We start from the raw sequence: 18999 nt of genomic DNA, 5'->3' as shown, positions 1-18999 counted from the left end.
TACATAATCACTATGTAATAAAGCCTACAGACTATTTCCTATTTTCCACAATCTCTATAGGTTCCACAGGATTCTTGGGAACTTACCATAGTCGGGCCATGAGTGATGAGCTCTTTCAGGAGATTGAACACAGCACCAAGAGGACAAAGAAACTTACTATTTGACTCTACCCAAAACTAACCCTCTTCTGTGGATCTTTTTCATGACTGAGCTTCAAAGACTTGTTTCTCAAACCTTTTCCAAAGGAACTATATAGGTTAAAAATTATTCTCATAATTTTGCACTTTAGATTGTCCCATGAGAATGCAAGACAACAGATACATTACTTATAGCTGGTTAAGAGATGCATTTGACCTAGATCTCTTACCTCAGATAAAACTGGATTTTGAACACATTCCCAGTAAGTTACCTGTATCATCAGGGCTTTCTTAGTCTTCTTAAATGTTATCTATCTAAAAATGCAAAATTTAACAAGGAAGTCTCTGAAGGTAGAATTGCTAATAAAACAGTGTGAACTTTCAAAAATGCCAAAAAACTGGTAAGTTTAGCTGGAAATTGACATTAGTAATGTTCATCTTGGAAGTCAAATGAGACTGTTAATGAGCTAGTATCAAAACATAAATAATACCAGTTGAAAATTTTTCACATATAAAATATAAAATTACCATGAATATATAAAAGATTATTAGTTTTTCAGGACATCAGTCTGCTTTTGTTTCCCTTCAGTTAAAATATGGGGCATAGCAGCAACCAGTGGGAACTTTTTAATTGAACTAAATGTATTGCTAAACACCAGAACCAAGTTCCAAGAAAAGGATGATTTTCTTTCCCCACAACTTGTTTTCAAAAGAAGGGACACCTATCTTTTTAATGGTTTAAGTTCAGGCTGTTCTTAGAGATGATCAAGGTGTTCTATGGGCCATAGTATAATAATCATTCAGAATAAAATTTAATTAATGAATGTGATGTAACTATATAATAGGCAAAGCAGTAACTTTTAATTTCTAATAAGGAAAACATTAAGAAGTAGATTTACCATTCCTACAAAATTATTAGAAAGAACTCTTACTCATCATGGTGAATTATGTTTATACCTTTAAAATTATTTTTGCTCATTCTGTATTAATTTATTTAATTTTGTATTTTCAACAGTACCTGGCATAGGAGTTTAATAAACAAATTGAATGGAAAAGAAATGTTCTTTAACACAATTATGGAAAAGACACCACTCTATTTATTATTGAAATGCATTCAATACTGGGCGATTCTTTATTATGGCGAGAGATGATGGCATCATTTCTTCAAAGCCATTTGACAGGTGCTTTTCAAGGTTTCTTTTCCATGTTTCTGATAGGTTTCATAACAGAGTAATGAGAATGTTGTCCAGCTTGCTTCACATGTATTTCTCTATTTGAATTGCCACCATTACCTATATTTGCTGGGGCATTTAAATAAAATTAAAATCAATTCATGGTTACTAAATATTTATACAAGCATCAACATGTCTAATATATCAAATATATGCAGAATGATTGGCAACAGGTGGAGCACAGTTAATCTAAATGCCTGGTAAACAAGAATATTTAAATCACGGATTATAGTACTCATGGATAAAAAAAAGTCTGAATGTCAGCCACTTCCAAAAGTCATCAGCCTAAAATTCTCCAGGGTTTATTTTGGTGCATCTGATACTGAATATGACCCAACTATTCTTAGATATTGCTTCAGAAAGCAGCTGAGGCAACAGTAGCACAATTTTATATTTAGGTTTGACAAATGTCCATGATTCATAATACAGTTTTTGGAACTCTGATTACACTGAGGCATTCCAGCTAGCCACCCAGACTCTTCAGGTCACTCAGTTCTAATGGGAGGGGCCAGTGGCAACTAAGACATCTATATTCCATTGACCCATAATTTTGCTAGATACTAAATTTAGGTAAACAAGTAGAGGAACTTGAGTGTTATAAAAAGAAAAAAGCAAAGGTAATAACCTATATTATGATTAATTTTGGCCACCCTGTTTGATAATTAGAAGATTTTCAGATGAACAGCCTGTGATTTCAGTGTCATTATATGAAATCTTAGATGGTAACGTAGAGTTAAGTTCCTACAGTCTAGTGTTTTTGCATCTCCTCCTTCCATTAACTATCAAACTATGATAACTGACCTGAACTATTTACCCTCTTTTCAGAAACTAAATGAAATCCTTTGAACAAATTTAGAAAAAAAGATTTAACACTTAATAATTCTCATCCATATAATTACCAAAGCTGAATCCACATCATTGATTAATTTACTGTGTGCCTAGATTAAGAGAATCCAAGTATATATCTGGATTGAGACAAGTAAAAAAAATAAATGTATGTTCACCTTCCCATCCTGATCTACCTTGTCCAGTGAAGGCTTCCATAAAACCATCTCTTTTTCCAAAGAGAGCAAGACTATTGAGGTGAAAGCGAATCATAAAAGAGCATCCAGAGAATTGTAAAAAAGAGCAGTAGAGAATAAAATGGGAGGAGTTATTTATGGCAGCTTATACATTATTAAAATTGTAAAAGCAAAAATTCATTTTACTTGGAATCCTGATCTGAAGTAATGATAGCATGTAGTTTTTCTAAAAACTCGTATGTGCACCTTGAAGATTTTCAAAAAAGATAACGAAAATGAGAAATACTCTTTAGCAATTCAAATATCAGCAGGCATCAATTTCTGTCTCTAGTCTATTTGCATCTCTTTCTTACACAGGAAGGAAGCCGTGCTGTGACTCATCACTACTACTTTCTACCTTTCACTGCAGGTCCCAAAGCAGGTGGCCCTGCTCTTTCCCTGCCCCGGTGAAATTCAGTCAATCATAAGGGGAATGAGGCAAGGAAGTTAAACACAAAAACAAAACTTACCTGCAGTTTCCTTTCCATACCTCCTGATCCCCTCCTCCCATGCTCACCCTACCCCTGTGGCTTCACCTCCCTCCCTGCTGGAACTTTCGCCACAAATGTCACCAACAGAAGAAGTTAAGGCAGGCTGAAGGACAGGATATATTCCTAGAATCTAAAGGTGAAACTATGGATGCATTTTATTCATTGAAACATTTGTTTTGTTTTGTTTCGTTTTGTTTTTTTGAGATGGAGCCTCACTCTGTCACCCAGGCTTGAGTGCAGCGGCGCGATCTCGGCTCACTGCAAGCTCCACGTCCCGGGTTCAAGACATTCTCCTGCCTCAACCTCCCAAATAGCTGGGACTACAGGTGCCCGCCACCACGCCCAGCTAAATTTTTTTCATTTTTATTTTTTTATTTTTAGTAGAGACGGGGTTTCACCGTGTTAGCCAGGATTTTCTCGATCTTCTGACCTCGTGATCCGCCCACCTAGGCCTCCCAAAGTGCTGGGATTACAGGCGTGAGCCACCGCGCCTGGCCCATTGAAACATTGTTATCCACTTCCGTTGGTTCTATTATGCTTACTATGCCTCAGGTGGATGAAGAGTTAACGGGATTTTGATGGGCTGGCCTGATGTTTGGACATTAAAAAGTGTGCTATGAGGAACACTAGTTATACAAGACCATTAAGCAAAGCAAAACCAAATAGTGATGTGTGATCAAATAGAGTTTGGAAAACACTTCATTCTGCCTGTCTTCTCTTTAGTATTTACAATGCATATTAGCATATTAAAGGTTCTGGAAAATCATAAGTTTTTTTTCATTTTTGTTTTTGTTTAAAAAAAAAGGAAAATTGGCAGGGCTCTCAAAGACTCTATGTAAACAAAGAACTTTTATCCCCGGTGAAATGCCTGAACAGGTCAGGAAACATAATCTGTAGCAGAGGTCCACACACATTTTCTGTAAAGGGCTGGAGAGTAAATATTTTAGGCTTTGTGGTAGGCTTGCCAGATAAAATATAGGACACCTAGTTAAATTTGAATTTCAGATAAATAGTGAATAATTTTTAGTAAAAATATGTCCTAAATATGTCCTCAAACGTATTTGTTGCATTGTCCTGTGTTTTTATTTGCTAAATCTGGCAACTCAGCTTTCTAGGCTAGACAGTCACTTTGGCAACTACTCAAACCAACTGTTGTAGTGTCAAAGCAGCCATAAGCAAGGCATAAGTTGAGCAGGAGTGGCTCTGTTCCCTGTTATTTATGAGCACGGGAACTTGAATTTCATAGGATTTTTATGTGTCAGGAATTACTATTATTCTTTTGATTTTTTTTTTTTTTTAAACCATTAAATCCAAGCAGTTTAGGAGGCTGAGGAGGGCGGATTGCCCGAGCTCAGAAGTTCGAGACCAGCCTGGGCAACACAGTGAAACCCCATCTCTACTAAAATACAAAAAATTAGCCAGGCATGGCAGCGTGCATTGTAGTCCCAGATACTCAGGAGGCTGAGTCAGGAGAAACGTTTGAACCCAGGTGGTGGAAGTTGCAATGAGCCGAGATCGCACCACTGCACTCCGGCCTGGGTGACAGAGTGAGACTCCATCTCCAAAAAAAAAGTAAAAACTATTTTTAACTTGTGAACTATACAAAAATAGACAACAGGCTGAATTTGGACCGTGGGCTAGAGTTTGGTGTCGTATAAATGCTTTCTGAATTAACAGGGTTTAATCAAGTGACTTCTTGTAATACAACTGATTGAGAATTCTTAGTATGCAAGTATCTATATCTGTCTCAGGACTCACGGACTCATCTTCTGACTACTAAAGAACTGAGCTTTCAAGTCTATGACCCTGACGTTTTTCAGACTCACCTATTTAAGCATAAATCAGAACTCAAGTGGATCTGATTGTAGCAGGCTGGGGCGGGGGCAGCGACTTAGCGGACCACATGTTCCCTTCACTTACCATAAAGAACTACATACCAATGTAATTGACAGTGTAGGACTGAAAGTTGACCTACACCAACATTTTAACTATTTAACCGTTTTTAAAAACTTTAATTGAAGAAAGTCAAGCAAAAAAAACAATCAATTTTAAGAAGCAAAGAGTTAAAACTTACGTAAAACAGGGGCAACTCTTCCTCTTATAACTTTGGAATTATATCTGTGCCCACAGGCTTGAGCAGGAAGGTGATTGAGAGTAACTTCTCCCACTGTTGGTTTCACGTCAAACCATTCTATAAAATATGAACACAGAAGTTATTTCTTAAAAAGTCATAATGGCCATTGTCAAAGTAAGACGCCATAATTTAAAAATTCAGTAAATCATTTAAATTTCTGTTTATCATATTCCTGAGTAGTTGAATACATAGATTAATAATCCCTCCCCGCATTGCTCACAATATATTTAATACACAAAATAATTACTTTAAAGGTAATGTGTTTATGTTCCTGTTAGTCTTTGGTAAGTTTCTATTCAATTATAAAGTATGTACAAAAAGGCAAAGAAACAATAAGTGTAGTTCACTCCTATGAATTTGTGGAGTGAATACACTGAGGGTACCATCATCCAGATCAAGAAATGATGTATTACCAGTACCCCAAAGCCCCCTCATGTCTTTCCAAGACAGTATTCTAAAAGGAAAGTGCTATCCTAACTTCTATCATCGTAGGTTAGTTTTATCTAGTTTTATATTTGATAAAATCATACAGTACCTTTCATTTTGCAAACATTTTATATGATAAAAATTGTGAATTAAAATTATTTCCATGTTTCCCATATTTCTTTTTAACTAATCCTGTAAGCTGAAATACTTGGGCAATTTCCTTGTGCTTCTAAAGATCACTTCCTCCTCTGCATCTGCAGCTCATCCTTCACTGAGGCTTGAAGAAATTGCTAAGTTAATTGCTACTCACCAGTCATACTCTATCAACACTAAACACAACTCTGGTCAGTAACATTGCCAGAACTATAATTATCATAATTAATTACTTTGGCCACAAATGAGAAACGTTTAAAATCAGCAGTCTCAGGAATCAAGACTGGAGAAAGAGTACTGTTCAAGATTTGGAACGGTTGAGATGACCTGTAGCTAAAGAACAAATGTGTTCAAAAGACAACAGAGATGCAGGTTAGTTTTTTACAAAGATAGACTTTTAAACAAAAGTCAATGATGTCTGATTTGTGGTGTTAAAATATAACTGGACAGAACTAAAATGCCAGACAACGAAAGCACTGAAAGGAGGTAAAGGGGTGGCAGGGAGGGATCCGTGTCATAGTGTTCTAAGGTCCTTGCAGTTTCAGGAAGAGAGTGAAGATATTAATTTTAGACTAAGATAAGTATGCATGCTAAAATGTATAGATTGGCACTAAAAAGAGTAGAGATTTAAAATGTTCAAAATTAGTGGGAAAAAAATCTTTGGAAAAAAATTTGGTCCAAAAAAGAAAAGATAGGTAAGATGAAAACAAGAGGGGGGCGGAGCAAGATGGCCGAATAGGAACAGCTCCAGTCTCCAACTCCCAGCGCGAGCGACACAGAAGACCAGTGATTTCTGCATTTTCAACTGAGGTACTGGGTTCATCTCACTAGGGAGTGCCGGACAATCGGTGCTGGTCAGCTGCTGCAGCCCGACAAGCGAGAGCTGAAGCAGGGCGAGGCATTGCCTCACCTGAAGTGCAAGGGGGAACGGAATCCTTTTTCCTAGCCAGGGGAACTGAGACACACAACACCTGGAAAATTGGGTAATTCCCACCCCAATACTGCGCTTTAAGGAAACGGGCACACCAGGAGATTATATCCCACACCTGGCCGGGAGGGTCCCACGCCCACGGAGCCTCCCTCATTGCTAGCACAGCAGTCTGTGATCTACCGGCAAGGCAGCAGCGAGGCTGGGGGAGGGGCGCCCGCCATTGCTGAGGCTTAAGTAGGTAAACAAAGCTGCTGGGAAGCTAGAACTGGGTGGAGCTCACAGCAGCTCAAGGAAACCTGCCTGTCTCTGTAGACTCCACCTCTGGGGACAGGGCACAGTAAACAATAACAAACGCAGCAGAAACCCCTGCAGACACAAACGACTCTGTCTGACAGCTTTGAAGAGAGCAGTTGATCTCCCAACACGGAGGTTGAGATCTGAGAAGGGACAGACTGCCTGCTCAAGTGGGTCCCTGACCCCTGAGTAGCCTAACTGGGAGACATCCCCCACTAGGGGCAGTCTTACACCCCACACCTCACAGGGTGGAGTACACCCCTGAGAGGAAGCTTCCAAAGCAAGAATCAGACAGGTACACTCACTGTTCAGCAATATTCTATCTTCTGCAGCCTCTGCTGCTGATACCCAGGCAAACAGGGTCTGGAGTGGACCTCAAGCAATCTCCAACAGACCTACAGCTGAGGGTCCTGACTGTTAGAAGGAAAACTATCAAACAGGAAGGACACCTACACCAAAACCCCATCAGTATGTCACCATCATCAAAGACCAGAGGCAGATAAAACCACAAATATGGGGAAAAAGCAGGGCAGAAAAGCTGGAAATTCAAAAAATAAGAGCGCATCTCCCCCAGCAAAGGAGCGCAGCTCATCACCAGCAACGGATCAAAGCTGGACGGAGAATGACTTTGACGAGACGAGAGAAGAAGGCTTCAGTCCATCAAACTTCTCAGAGCTAAAGGAGGAATTACGTACCCAGTGCAAAGAAACTAAAACTCTTGAAAAAAAAGTGGAAGAATTGATGGCTAGAGTAATTAATGCAGAGAAGGTCATAAACGAAATGAAAGAGATGAAAACCATGACACGAGAAATACGTGACAAATGCACAAGCTTCAGTAACCGACTCGATCAACTGGAAGAAAGAGTATCAGCGATTGAGGAACAAATGAATGAAATGAAGTGAGAAGAGAAACCAAAAGAAAAAAGAAGAAAAAGAAATGAACAAAGCCTGCAAGAAGTATGGGATTATGTAAAAAGACCAAATCTACGTCTGATTGGGGTGCCTGAAAGTGAGGGGGAAAATGGAACCAAGTTGGAAAACACTCTTCAGGATATCATCCAGGAGAACTTCCCCAACCTAGTAGGGCAGGCCAACATTCAAATCCAGGAAATACAGAGAACGCCACAAAGATACTCCTCGAGAAGAGCAACTCCAAGACACATAATTGCCAGATTCACCAAAGTTGAAATGAAGGAAAAAATCTTAAGGGCAGCCAGAGAGAAAGGTCGGGTTACCCACGAAGGGAAGCCCATCAGACTAACAGCAGATCTCTCGGCAGAAACTCTCCAAGCCAGAAGAGAGTGGGGGCCAATATTCAACAGTCTTAAAGAAAAGAATTTTAAACCCAGAATTTCATATCCAGCCAAACTAAGTTTCATAAGTGAAGGAGAAATAAAATCCTTTACAGATAAGCAAATGCTTAGAGATTTTGTCACCACTAGGCCTGCCTTACAAGAGATCCTGAAGGAAGCACTAAACATGGAAAGGAACAACCGGTACCAGCCATTGCAAAAACATGCCAAAATGTAAAGACCGTCTAGGCTAGGAAGAAACTGCATCAACTAATGAGCAAAATAACCAGTTAATATCATAATAGCAGGATCAAGTTCACACATAACAATATTAACCTTAAATGTAAATGGACTAAATGCTCCAATTAAAAGACACAGATTGGCAAACTGGATAAAGAGTCAAGACCCATCAGTCTGCTGTATTCAGGAGACCCATCTCACACGCAGAGACATACATAGGCTCAAAATAAAGGGATGGAGGAAGATTTACCAAGCAAATGGAGAACAAAAAAAAGCAGGGGTTGCAATACTAGTCTCTGATAAAACAGACTTTAAACCATCAAAGATCAAAAGAGACAAAGAAGGCCATTACATAATGGTAAAGGGATCAATTCAACAGGAAGAGCTAACTATCCTAAATATATATGCACCCAATACAGGAGCACCCAGATTCATAAAGCAAGTCCTTAGAGACTTACAAAGAGACTTAGACTCCCATACAATAATAATGGGAGACTTCAACACTCCACTGTCAACATTAGACAGATCAACGAGACAGAAAGTTAACAAGGATATCCAGGAATTGAACTCATCTCTGCAGCAAGCAGACCTAATAGACATCTATAGAACTCTCCACCCCAAATCAACAGAATATACATTCTTCTCAGCACCACATCACAATTACTCCAAAATTGACCACATAATTGGAAGTAAAGCACTCCTCAGCAAATGTACAAGAACAGAAACTATAACAAACTGTCTCTCAGACCACAGTGCAATCAAGCTAGAACTCAGGACTAAAACTCAATCAAAACCGCTCAACTACATGGAAACTGAACAACCTGCTCCTGAATGACTACTGCGTACATAACGAAATGAAGGCAGAAATAAAGATGTTCTTTGAAACCAGTGAAAACAAAGATACAACATACCAGAATCTCTGGGACACATTTAAAGCAGTGTGTAGAGGAAATTTATAGCACTAAATGCACACAAGAGAAAGCAGGAAAGATCTAAAATTGACACTCTAACATCACAATTAAAAGAACTAGAGAAGCAAGAGCAAACACATCTGAAAGCTAGCAGAAGGCAAGAAATAACTAAGATCAGAGCAGAACTGAAGGAGATAGAAACACAAAAAACCCTCCAAAAAATCAATGAATCCAGGAGTTGGTTTTTTGAAAAGATCAACAAAATTGACAGACCGCTAGCAAGACTAATAAAGAAGAAAAGAGAGAAGAATCAAATAGATGCAATAAAAAATGATAAAGGGGATATCACCACCGACCCCACAGAAATACAAACTACCATCAGAGAATACTATAAACACCTCTATGCAAATAAACTGGAAAATCTAGAAGAAATGGATAATTTCCTGGACACTTACACTCTTCCAAGACTAAACCAGGAAGAAGTTGAATCCCTGAATAGATCAATAGCAGGCTCCGAAATTGAGGCAATAATTAATAGCCTACCAACCAAAAAAAGTCCAGGACCAGATGGATTCACAGCCGAATTCTACCAGAGGTACAAGGAGGAGCTGGTACCATTCCTTCTGAAACTATTCCAATCAATAGAAAAAGAGGGAATCCTCCCTAACTCATTTTATGAGGCCAACATCATCCTGATACCAAAGCCTGGCAGAGACACAACAAAAAAAGAGAATTTTAGACCAATATCCCTGATGAACATCGATGCAAAAATCCTCAATAAAATACCGGCAAACCGGATTCAGCAACACATCAAAAAGCTTATCCACCATGATCAAGTGGGCTTCATCCTGGGATGCAAGGCTGGTTCAACATTCGCAAATCAATAAACATAATCCAGCATATAAACAGAACCAAAGACAAGAACCACATGATTATCTCAATAGATGCAGAAAAGGCTTTTGACAAAATTCAACAGCCCTTCATGCTAAAAACGCTCAATAAATTCGGTATTGATGGAACGTACCTCAAAATAATAAGAGCTATTTATGACAAACCCACAGCCAATATCATACTGAATGGGCAAAAACTGGAAAAATTCCCTTTGAAAACTGGCACAAGACAGGGATGCCCTCTCTCACCACTCCTATTCAACATAGTGTTGGAAGTTCTGGCTAGGGCAATCAGGCAAGAGAAAGAAATCAAGGGTATTCAGTCAGGAAAAGAAGAAGTCAAATTGTCCCTCCTTGCAGATGACATGATTGTATATTTAGAAAACCCCATTGTCTCAGCCCAAAATCTCCTTAAGCTGATAAGCAACTTCAGCAAAGTCTCAGGATACAAAATTAATGTGCAAAAATCACAAGCATTCTTATACACCAGTAACAGACAAACAGAGAGCCAAATCATGAATGAACTTCCATTCACAATTGCTTCAAAGAGAATAAAATACCTAGGAATCCAACTGACAAGGGATGTAAAGGACCTCTTCAAGGAGAACTACAAACCACTGCTCAGTGAAATAAAAGAGGACACAAACAAATGGAAGAACATACCATGCTCATGGATAGGAAGAATCAATATCGTGAAAATGGCCATACTGCCCAAGGTTATTTATAGATTCAATGCCATCCCCATCAAGCTACCAATGAGTTTCTTCACAGAATTGGAAAAAACTGCTTTAAAGTTCATATGGAACCAAAAAAGAGCCCACATCTCCAAGACAATCCTAAGTCAAAAGAACAAAGCTGGAGGCAGCACGCTACCTGACTTCAAACTATACTACAAGGCTACAGTAACCAAAACAGTATGGTACTGCTACCAAAACAGAGATATAGACCAATGGAACAGAACAGAGTCCTCAGAAATAATACCACACATCTACAGCCATCTGATCTTTGACAAACCTGAGAGAAACAAGAAATGGGGAAAGGATTCCCTATTTAATAAATGGTGCTGGGAAAATTGGCTAGCCATAAGTAGAAAGCTGAAACTGGATCCTTTCCTTACTCCTTATATGAAAATTAATTCAAGATGGATTAGAGACTTAAATGTTAGACCTAATACCATAAAAATCCTAGAGGAAAACCTAGGTAGTACCATTCAGGACATAGGCATGGGCAAAGACTTCATGTCTAAAACACCAAAAGCAACGGCAACAAAAGCCAAAATTGACAAATGGGATCTAATTAAACTAAAGAGCTTCTGCACAGCAAAAGAAACTACCATCAGAGTGAACAGGCAACCTACAGAATGGGAGAAAATTTTTGCAATCTACTCATCTGACAAAGGGCTAATATCCAGAACCTACAAAGAACTCAAATTTACAAGAAAAAAACAACCCCATCAAAAAGTGGGCAAAGGATGTGAACAGACATTTCTCAAAAGAAGACATTAATACAGCCAACAGACACATGAAAAAATGCTCATCATCACTGGCCATTAGAGAAATGCAAATCAAAACCACAATGAGATACCATCTCACACCAGTTAGAATGGCGATCATTAAAAAGTCAGGAAACAACAGGTGCTGGAGAGGATGTGGAGAAATAGGAACACTTTTACACTGTTGGTGGGATTGTAAACTAGTTCAACCATTATGGAAAACAGTATGGCGATTCCTCAAGGATCTAGAACTAGATGTACCATATGACCCAGCCATCCCATTACTGGGTATATACCCAAAGGATTATAAATCATGCTGCTATAAAGACACATGCACACGTATGTTCATTGCGGCACTATTCACAATAGCAAAGACTTGGAATCAACCCAAATGTCCATCAGTGACAGACTGGATTAAGAAAATGTGGCACATATACACCATGGAATACTATGCAGCCATAAAAAAGGATGAGTTTGTGTCCTTTGTAGGAACATGGATGCAGCTGGAAACCATCATTCTTAGCAAACTATCACAAGAACAGAAAACCAAACACCGCATGTTCTCACTCATAGGTGGGAACTGAACAATGAGATCACTTGGACTCGGGAAGGGGAACATCACACCCCGGGGCCTCTCATGGGGAGGGGGGAGGGGGAAGGGATTGCATTGGGAGTTATACCTGATGTAAATGACGAGTTGATGGGTGCTGATGAGTTGATGGCTGCAGCACACCAACATGGCACAAGTATACATATGTAACAAACCTGCACATTATGCACATGTACCCTAGAACTCAAAGTATAATAATTAAAAAAAAAAAAAAGTGAAAAAAAAAAAACAAGAAACAGAAAAAGTGGAAAAAAAAACCTCAAAATAGTATGTTAGATATGAATACATATAACAGTGGGCAGTATTAATAAATTCATAACAATAAAATTTACTGTGGATGAAATAGAAACAACACTTCATAGAAGAACAAATTTTAAGACTTTACAAAGTATCAACACTAATTCTAAAGCAATAATAATTAAGACACATGCTAAAGTGACACACATGTAGACAAAGTTGAATAGAGGGCTCAGAAACAGACCCATACATACACACCAACTGAAACTCCAGAGGGCATTACGAATAAGTGAGGAAAGGATAGACTACTCAAAACGTGGGGCTGAGACAATCGCTTCTTCATGTGGATTGCAGATGAAGTAACAGTTTACAAGTTTTCACTTTAATCAACTTAAACTTTAAAAGGTTTAAACCTTAAAAGGTTTCACTTTAATCAATTTAAACATATGAGGATATATTTATAATCTCATTATGGGAACAGTGTTAACTACGGAGTTTGCATTCGATTTTCATTCCTGCCATAACAAATTACCACAAATATCATAACTTAAAACAGCCCTTTTTATCTCACGGTACAGAAGTCTGGGTCCTCTGTTAAGAGTCTCAGAGGCTGAAAGCAAGGTATTGGCAGGGCTGCATTCCTTTCTGGAAGTTCTGGGGAAGAATCTTCTCGCAGGCTCACTCAGCTTGTTGGCAGAATGCAGTTTCTTATGTTTGCAGGACCGAGGCCCCTGTTTTTTGCCTGGCTCTCAGCCCAAGGTAATTCTTTCCTCCTGGAAGCTGCACCACATACCTTCTCATGCTTTCCATGTTGTCTCTTGCAGCAATAGCAGATTGAGACCCTATCACACTCCAGATCTCCTACGATTCCAGTTGAAGAAAGATCTCTGCTTCTAAGGGTTTCTGTGATTAGATCAGGTCTGGCCTGAATAAGCCAGCATACACACCCTATCTTGGGGTCCATAACTTTAATTACATCTGCAAAGTCTCTTTTGCCATGTAAAGTATCATATTCACAGGTTTCAGGGATTAGGACGTGGATAACAGGGGGGCTTATTCTGCCTACTACAGAGTATCATAAAATCAACTAAAGTTAAAAATATGTATGAATGAAATAAAAAATAACATATAAATATTATATATAGGTAAATGAAATAAAGAATAATATATAAATAGTAAGTATAGTTTGGTGTTTTCTTTGTTTTTTGTTTTTGTTTTTGAGATGGAGTCCCGCTCTGTCGCCCAGGCTGGAGTACAGTGGCACATTCTCGGCTCACTGCAACCTCTGCCTTCTGGGTTCAAGCCATTCTCCTGCCTCAGCCTCCCCAGTAACTGGGATTATAGGCGCCCGCCACCACACCCAGCTAATTTTTGTATTTTTATTAGAGACCAGATTTCACCATGTTGGTCTTGCTGGTCGCAAATTTTTGACCTCATGAACCGCCTGCCTTAGCCTCCTGAAGTGCTGGGATTACAAGCGTGAGCCACTGCGCCTGGCCTAGATTTTTAAATCAAGGAAATTACAAACAAAGGCAGCAGGATGGTAGTTACCCTTGGAAGGGAATGTGGAGAATGCAGTCCGAGGACACAAAGGGGAAGGTAAAGGCATTAGTAACGTTCTATTTTTTTAACCTGCGTAGGGATATACAAATGTGTTTTCATTGTTAGTCATCTTCTTTAAATTGTACATATACATTATGTACTTGCATGTGTGATAAATATCACAGCGAAGTGTTAATGTTTAAAAACATGCAAAGTGTTTCAAGATAAAATTCTCCTCATTTATGACCTGAATTATTTCTTTTCTCACGAATTCATGAGTAAAGCCAGAGATGACAAAAATCAAGGAAGAGAAAACAAAATATAAGACATGGAAGAATGGACAGAGTAAGGAAGGACCAAACCTAAAATATCCATCTCACAATTTTAGGACATGTTAAAATTGGTGCTTTCCTCTCTTGCTAGAAACCAGAGAGAAAATGGTTTTCTTCAGAAAAAGTTCACAGGTGAGAGAAATCCTAATGACCTACATCTGCCTCTTTTCCTGAATGTTTGGGTGCCACAGAAATGATGTGGTCTCTATAGATGTCTGGAATCAAGTGAAATAAGATTTCAATACATGAGTAGTATCCTGAGTAACTGCTAGAAAAACAAACAAATATAGAGCGAAAGTTCAATTACTCTGCCACCTGCCAGTGATTCTGGCAATGCAGATGGCAAATGCTGTGTTTGGGTACTTAGAGAATGATTTCAGTGGTATCTCTGGAAAGTTGCCATGATAGTTCCAATCTGCTCTACCATCTACATCCGAACAAGCCTACTATGGAAAGGATAACATTGTCCACACTGTAGACAGCATCCACAGTGAATCATGGGAATCCAGGCTTTTCCCAAGGGATGAGTGTCCTGCTTAACTTTTAAACTCCTTAGTTACTTGATATGTGAACTTATTTCTTGTGAAAGTTTACATGAATCTTTCATAAACATATACATTTTTCTAAAAGAAGTGTCTGTATACTATGTTAACCTATGCCTTCGTCAAAAAAATTGATTTATAAACCACTCCAATGCTAATAAATCATTTCACTGCTAGCATTAAAGAAGTCATTTCCCTTTAAACCAGTTACAGAAGATAGCAAAATGGGCCAGTGCAGACATTTCTTTCATCTGTGCTCAAGAATAGCCTGACAGAGTTGGAAGAACTCAGCCGTTTCCAAGGAAAACTTACCTGGATTCAATTTTCTGCCTAATTTTCTTTGCAACATATGTAAAAGGATGAGGAACTCTGCTTTCAGTTCATTGCTGAGCATGTTGGGATTGCTTAGTAATTCTGATAACCTAATGTTATCTTTAATAGACTTTGAAGCTGTAGACCTGGAAACCAGGGGTAAATGCCTCTGGTAACTATAGTCCGTGAAATTCACAGAGTCATCCTGGATACTTTTAATTCTGGAAATAAAAAATAAAATACTGTTGACAAGCAACATTGTAGTAATGAGATTTATATTATCAAAAGTTTCACATTAAATTGTATCACTAGGAAATTACAAAGAACTTACTCTCGATGTGTTAATAAAGTGTAAACCTCTTCTATCAATATTTCAGGCACTCCAGCTTTACAATGAATTGTTCCATGGATTAGTTCTTTAGGTAATTTAAATTTTTTTCTTGCCAGGAACTTTAATAGTAGAAAGAAAATGTTTTTATCATAAGAAATTCTATAAAAATCTCCAAGTACCATGAATTCACTTTAATCATCCTTTTATTTACCTATCAAGTCATTTTTTGTGTTTAACGCGTTAGTTATTAAAAGACAATATTCAGCAGGGAAACCAATCAGTATTTATCATGCTAATGGAAATCATTATGCTCAATTTCATAGGTGATTCATGACATAAACAGTTGGAATTTAATAAACTTTGTGATACACAGGAACAAGCTGCCAACTCAGTATCACACAGTCACACACACACCTGTAGAGATCCAGGAAATTAGGATGGCACACTTTTTTTTTTTTTTTTTGAGATGGAGTCTCGCTCTGTCGCCCAGGCTGGAGTGCAGTGGCCGGATCTCAGCTCATTGCAAGCTCCGAGGATGGCACACTTTAAAACAAACATCTTAACAGTGAAAAGTGTAAATGATTGCTAACATACCTTCTCCAACTGTGCCCAGTTATCCAACTTGACTTTTAAAGAGGTCCCATTTTCAAAGGATGATAATTCAAGTTCCCAGGGGTAATATATACTGAATATTTCTGCAATTAGGAAGCCATTTGAAAAATCTCTGATCCATGGCAATTAGGAAATGAAATAAAGTGTAGTTAATTATGCAGTTTGTATTATAATTAACACTAGCCTAATATTCCATACTAAAAGTATCTTGTTAAATGAGTGCTGTTGGATCGTTGCTCTAAGGAGAACCTACTGTGGAATTTCGCTAAGATTATGTACATTTCAAAGGCTTTGGTGTTCTTTTGATGAACCCAACCTGTTAATTTGTATTGAATCCGCAGTTCAACAAGATTCCCAGGTGATTCATATGCACTTTAAAGTTTCAGAGGCATCTTTGTAAGAAATACTGAAGACAAATTAGTAAACTAGTCCCCCGCTTATCTGCAGTTTTGCTTTCTGCAGTTTCAGTTACCTTGGGTCAACCACAGTCGGAAAATATTAAACGGAAAATTCAAGAAATAATTTGTAACTTTTAAATTGTACTCTGTTCTGGGAGTGGGATGAAATCTCCCAGCCTGCTCTGTGTTGCCTAGGATGTGACTCCTCCCTTTGTCCAGAGTCTCCATGTTGTAGACATCAGTCAACTTTTAGTTATCAGATCAACTGTACAGCGTGATGTGCTTGTGTGCAAGTCACTCTAATTTTGTTTCATAATGACCCCAAAGTGCAAGAGTAGTGATGCTGGTGATTCAGATATGCCACAGAGAAACCATAAAATTCTTCCTTTGGGTGAAAAGATGAAAGTTCTTAACTTAATAGAAAGTTGTAAGAATGCTTAGAATGGTAGGAATGAATCTTATATCCCTGAAATATGAAGAAAAAAGAAATTCTTGATAGTTTCACCATCACACCTCAAACTGAAAAACTTTCAGCCACAGTGTGTGATAAGTGCTTAGTTAAGATTTTTAAAAAGGCATTAAATGTGTGGATGGAAGACATACACAGAAATGTGTTCTGACAGAGGGTTCTGTAGTACCACAGTTCCAGGCATCCACTGTCGATCTTGGAACCTATGCCTCTCTGATAAGGAGAGACTAAACCAGAGTTCTACAAAAGATTCATTGCCTTAATTTTTATAGAATTTAGTTTGGATTCCCAGAGCAAATATTAACTGCCAGTTACGTACAAAGTGCCTACAATTAAGCAGCAACTTTAAAAACTTGTTGATAACTCTCAAACTAGATGCCATCTCTGACAGAGGGTAAACTGATCCTTACCAGTGTGTGTGTGTATATATATATGTGTGTGTGTGTATTTTTATATATATATACATATATATATATATATATATTTTTTTTTTTTTTTTTTTTTTTTTTGAGACAGAGTCTTACCCTGCCACCGAGGCTGGAGTGCAGCGGCGTAATCTCAGCTCACTGCAACCTCTGCCTCCCGGGTTCAAGAACTCTCCTGCTGCAGCCTCCCCAGTAGCTGGGATTACAGGCACCCCCCACCACGCTGGGCTAATTTTTGTATTGTGAGTAGAGATCGGGTTTCAGCATGTTGGCCAGGCTGTTACTGAACTCCTGACCTCAGGTGATCCGCCTCCCTCGGCTCCCAAAGTGCTGGGATTACAGTCATGAGGAACTGTGCCTGGCCATCCTTACCAGTATTAATGCCCAATGTCACTAAAGAAAAAGCTTTGACTATTTTAGTATTTTTTGTAGTCACCAAAGCATTCTACATTGTCTACAATTTAATGATTGCTTGATTGAGTAAACAAAATGTTTCTTGATATTTTGTTAAAGCCTTGCTCCCTAATAGTATTTTCGTGTGTATGCGTGGGTGAGGGGTCTTGATTTGAAACATAAGCCAGGCCAGGGTAGGCAATCTGAGGCCTGGCAGGCGGTGGAAAGCAGGCGGGGCGCCCACCGAGGGGGCCTAGGCCTGGCTTACTCAAGCACCTGTTGATGTTCCTGGGGAAGAAGCTGAGATCCAGACTCTGAAGCCAACGCAGAACGGAACGAGACAGGTGGGAGTTCTTCGGGGCATGCGGATAGACCAGACACTTCTTAGGCCTCCCTCGGATGGGAGCTGCTAGCTGTGGCGAAAGTGACGGTGACTTGGCTAGGGCTGCCGCCGTCAGTGTCAAAGACCCTTTTCCCCGGCCGGCGGCAGCCATGGCGCTTTCTGGGTTGCTACGGCAACAGCAGAAGGCGGGGCGGGGCCTTAGAGCTGGCGGGGCGGCCTCGTGGGGCGCGGCGGAGTCTTACGGGTCGAGACATCAGCGCCTGCGCAAGCGCTGCCGCAGCCGCCGGCGCCGCCGCGTTACTCCGACTTTGGAGCGCGGAGCCGGGTACTGAGATATGCAAAACCGTGGGCCCAGTGGTGTGGCCGCGGTCTGGGAGTGTAAACCGTGGGCAGAACTTTCGGTCTCAGATTTAGTTGGCCTCACTGTTAACCTATTTAGAGTTTTGTGTTTTTTTTTTCCTTCTGTCATTGTTCATAAGTTTTATATTTTAAATATTGTTGGTTTCTGCCCAGCCAAAGGCCTATTTTCAGTCCTCTAGTTAGAGGAGTGGTGTGAGAAGACTCCAGAGGCCAAGATAGTTTTTGTTTGGGAATTGGAAGAGATGGGGGGAAAAAAATCTTTAAAATGGAAATGAATGTCCACAAAATTTAGCATAACTATTTCCTTAATTATTGCATTAAGTATTTGTCAACAGTAATATTTGAAAACGATGTGTAGGTTAGATTTTCACACTTAATTAAAATGTCCTAGTAGGCATAATTCCTTCAT

General features: G+C 39.2%; 1 protein-coding gene across 3 annotated transcripts; it reads right to left on the bottom strand.

The window, feature by feature from the left end:
* Positions 1 to 1211: 1211 nt before the first annotated feature.
* Positions 1212 to 18409, bottom strand: LOC105466639 (spermatogenesis associated 4). Of its 3 annotated transcripts, none has more exons than XM_011715708.2 (6): positions 18156 to 18409; positions 16185 to 16285; positions 15591 to 15709; positions 15260 to 15480; positions 4996 to 5112; positions 1212 to 1438 (listed from the first exon to the last, which is right to left on the bottom strand). In XM_011715708.2, the coding sequence occupies exons 1-6, from the start codon at positions 18379 to 18381 to the stop codon at positions 1326 to 1328; spliced, it is 897 nt and encodes a 298-aa protein (XP_011714010.2). In that variant the 5' UTR covers positions 18382 to 18409; the 3' UTR covers positions 1212 to 1325. The 3 variants fall into 3 exon arrangements, with proteins under 3 accessions (XP_011714010.2, XP_011714008.2, XP_011714011.1); XM_011715706.2 differs by having other exon boundaries at positions 16185 to 16314; positions 18164 to 18408; XM_011715709.2 differs by having other exon boundaries at positions 18164 to 18395.
* Positions 18410 to 18999: the final 590 nt, after the last annotated feature.

This window comes from Macaca nemestrina, chromosome 3 (assembly GCF_043159975.1).
Source record: "Macaca nemestrina isolate mMacNem1 chromosome 3, mMacNem.hap1, whole genome shotgun sequence".
NCBI lineage: Eukaryota > Metazoa > Chordata > Mammalia > Primates > Cercopithecidae > Macaca > Macaca nemestrina.
This window is presented reverse-complemented; position numbering and strand designations above follow the sequence as displayed.

Excerpts from the sequence above, each read along its gene's own strand:
- LOC105466639 (XM_011715706.2), bottom strand. The coding sequence starts at position 18,381 with ATGGCTGCCGCCGGCCGGGGAAAAGGGTCTTTGACACTGACGGCGGCA. Across the intron at positions 15,710-16,184 it reads ACTGGGCACAGTTGGAGAAG|TTCCTGGCAAGAAAAAAATT; the intron begins GTATGTTAGCAA and ends CTACTATTAAAG. Across the intron at positions 5,113-15,259 it reads AGGCAGAAAATTGAATCCAG|AATGGTTTGACGTGAAACCA; the intron begins GTAAGTTTTCCT and ends CATATTTTATAG.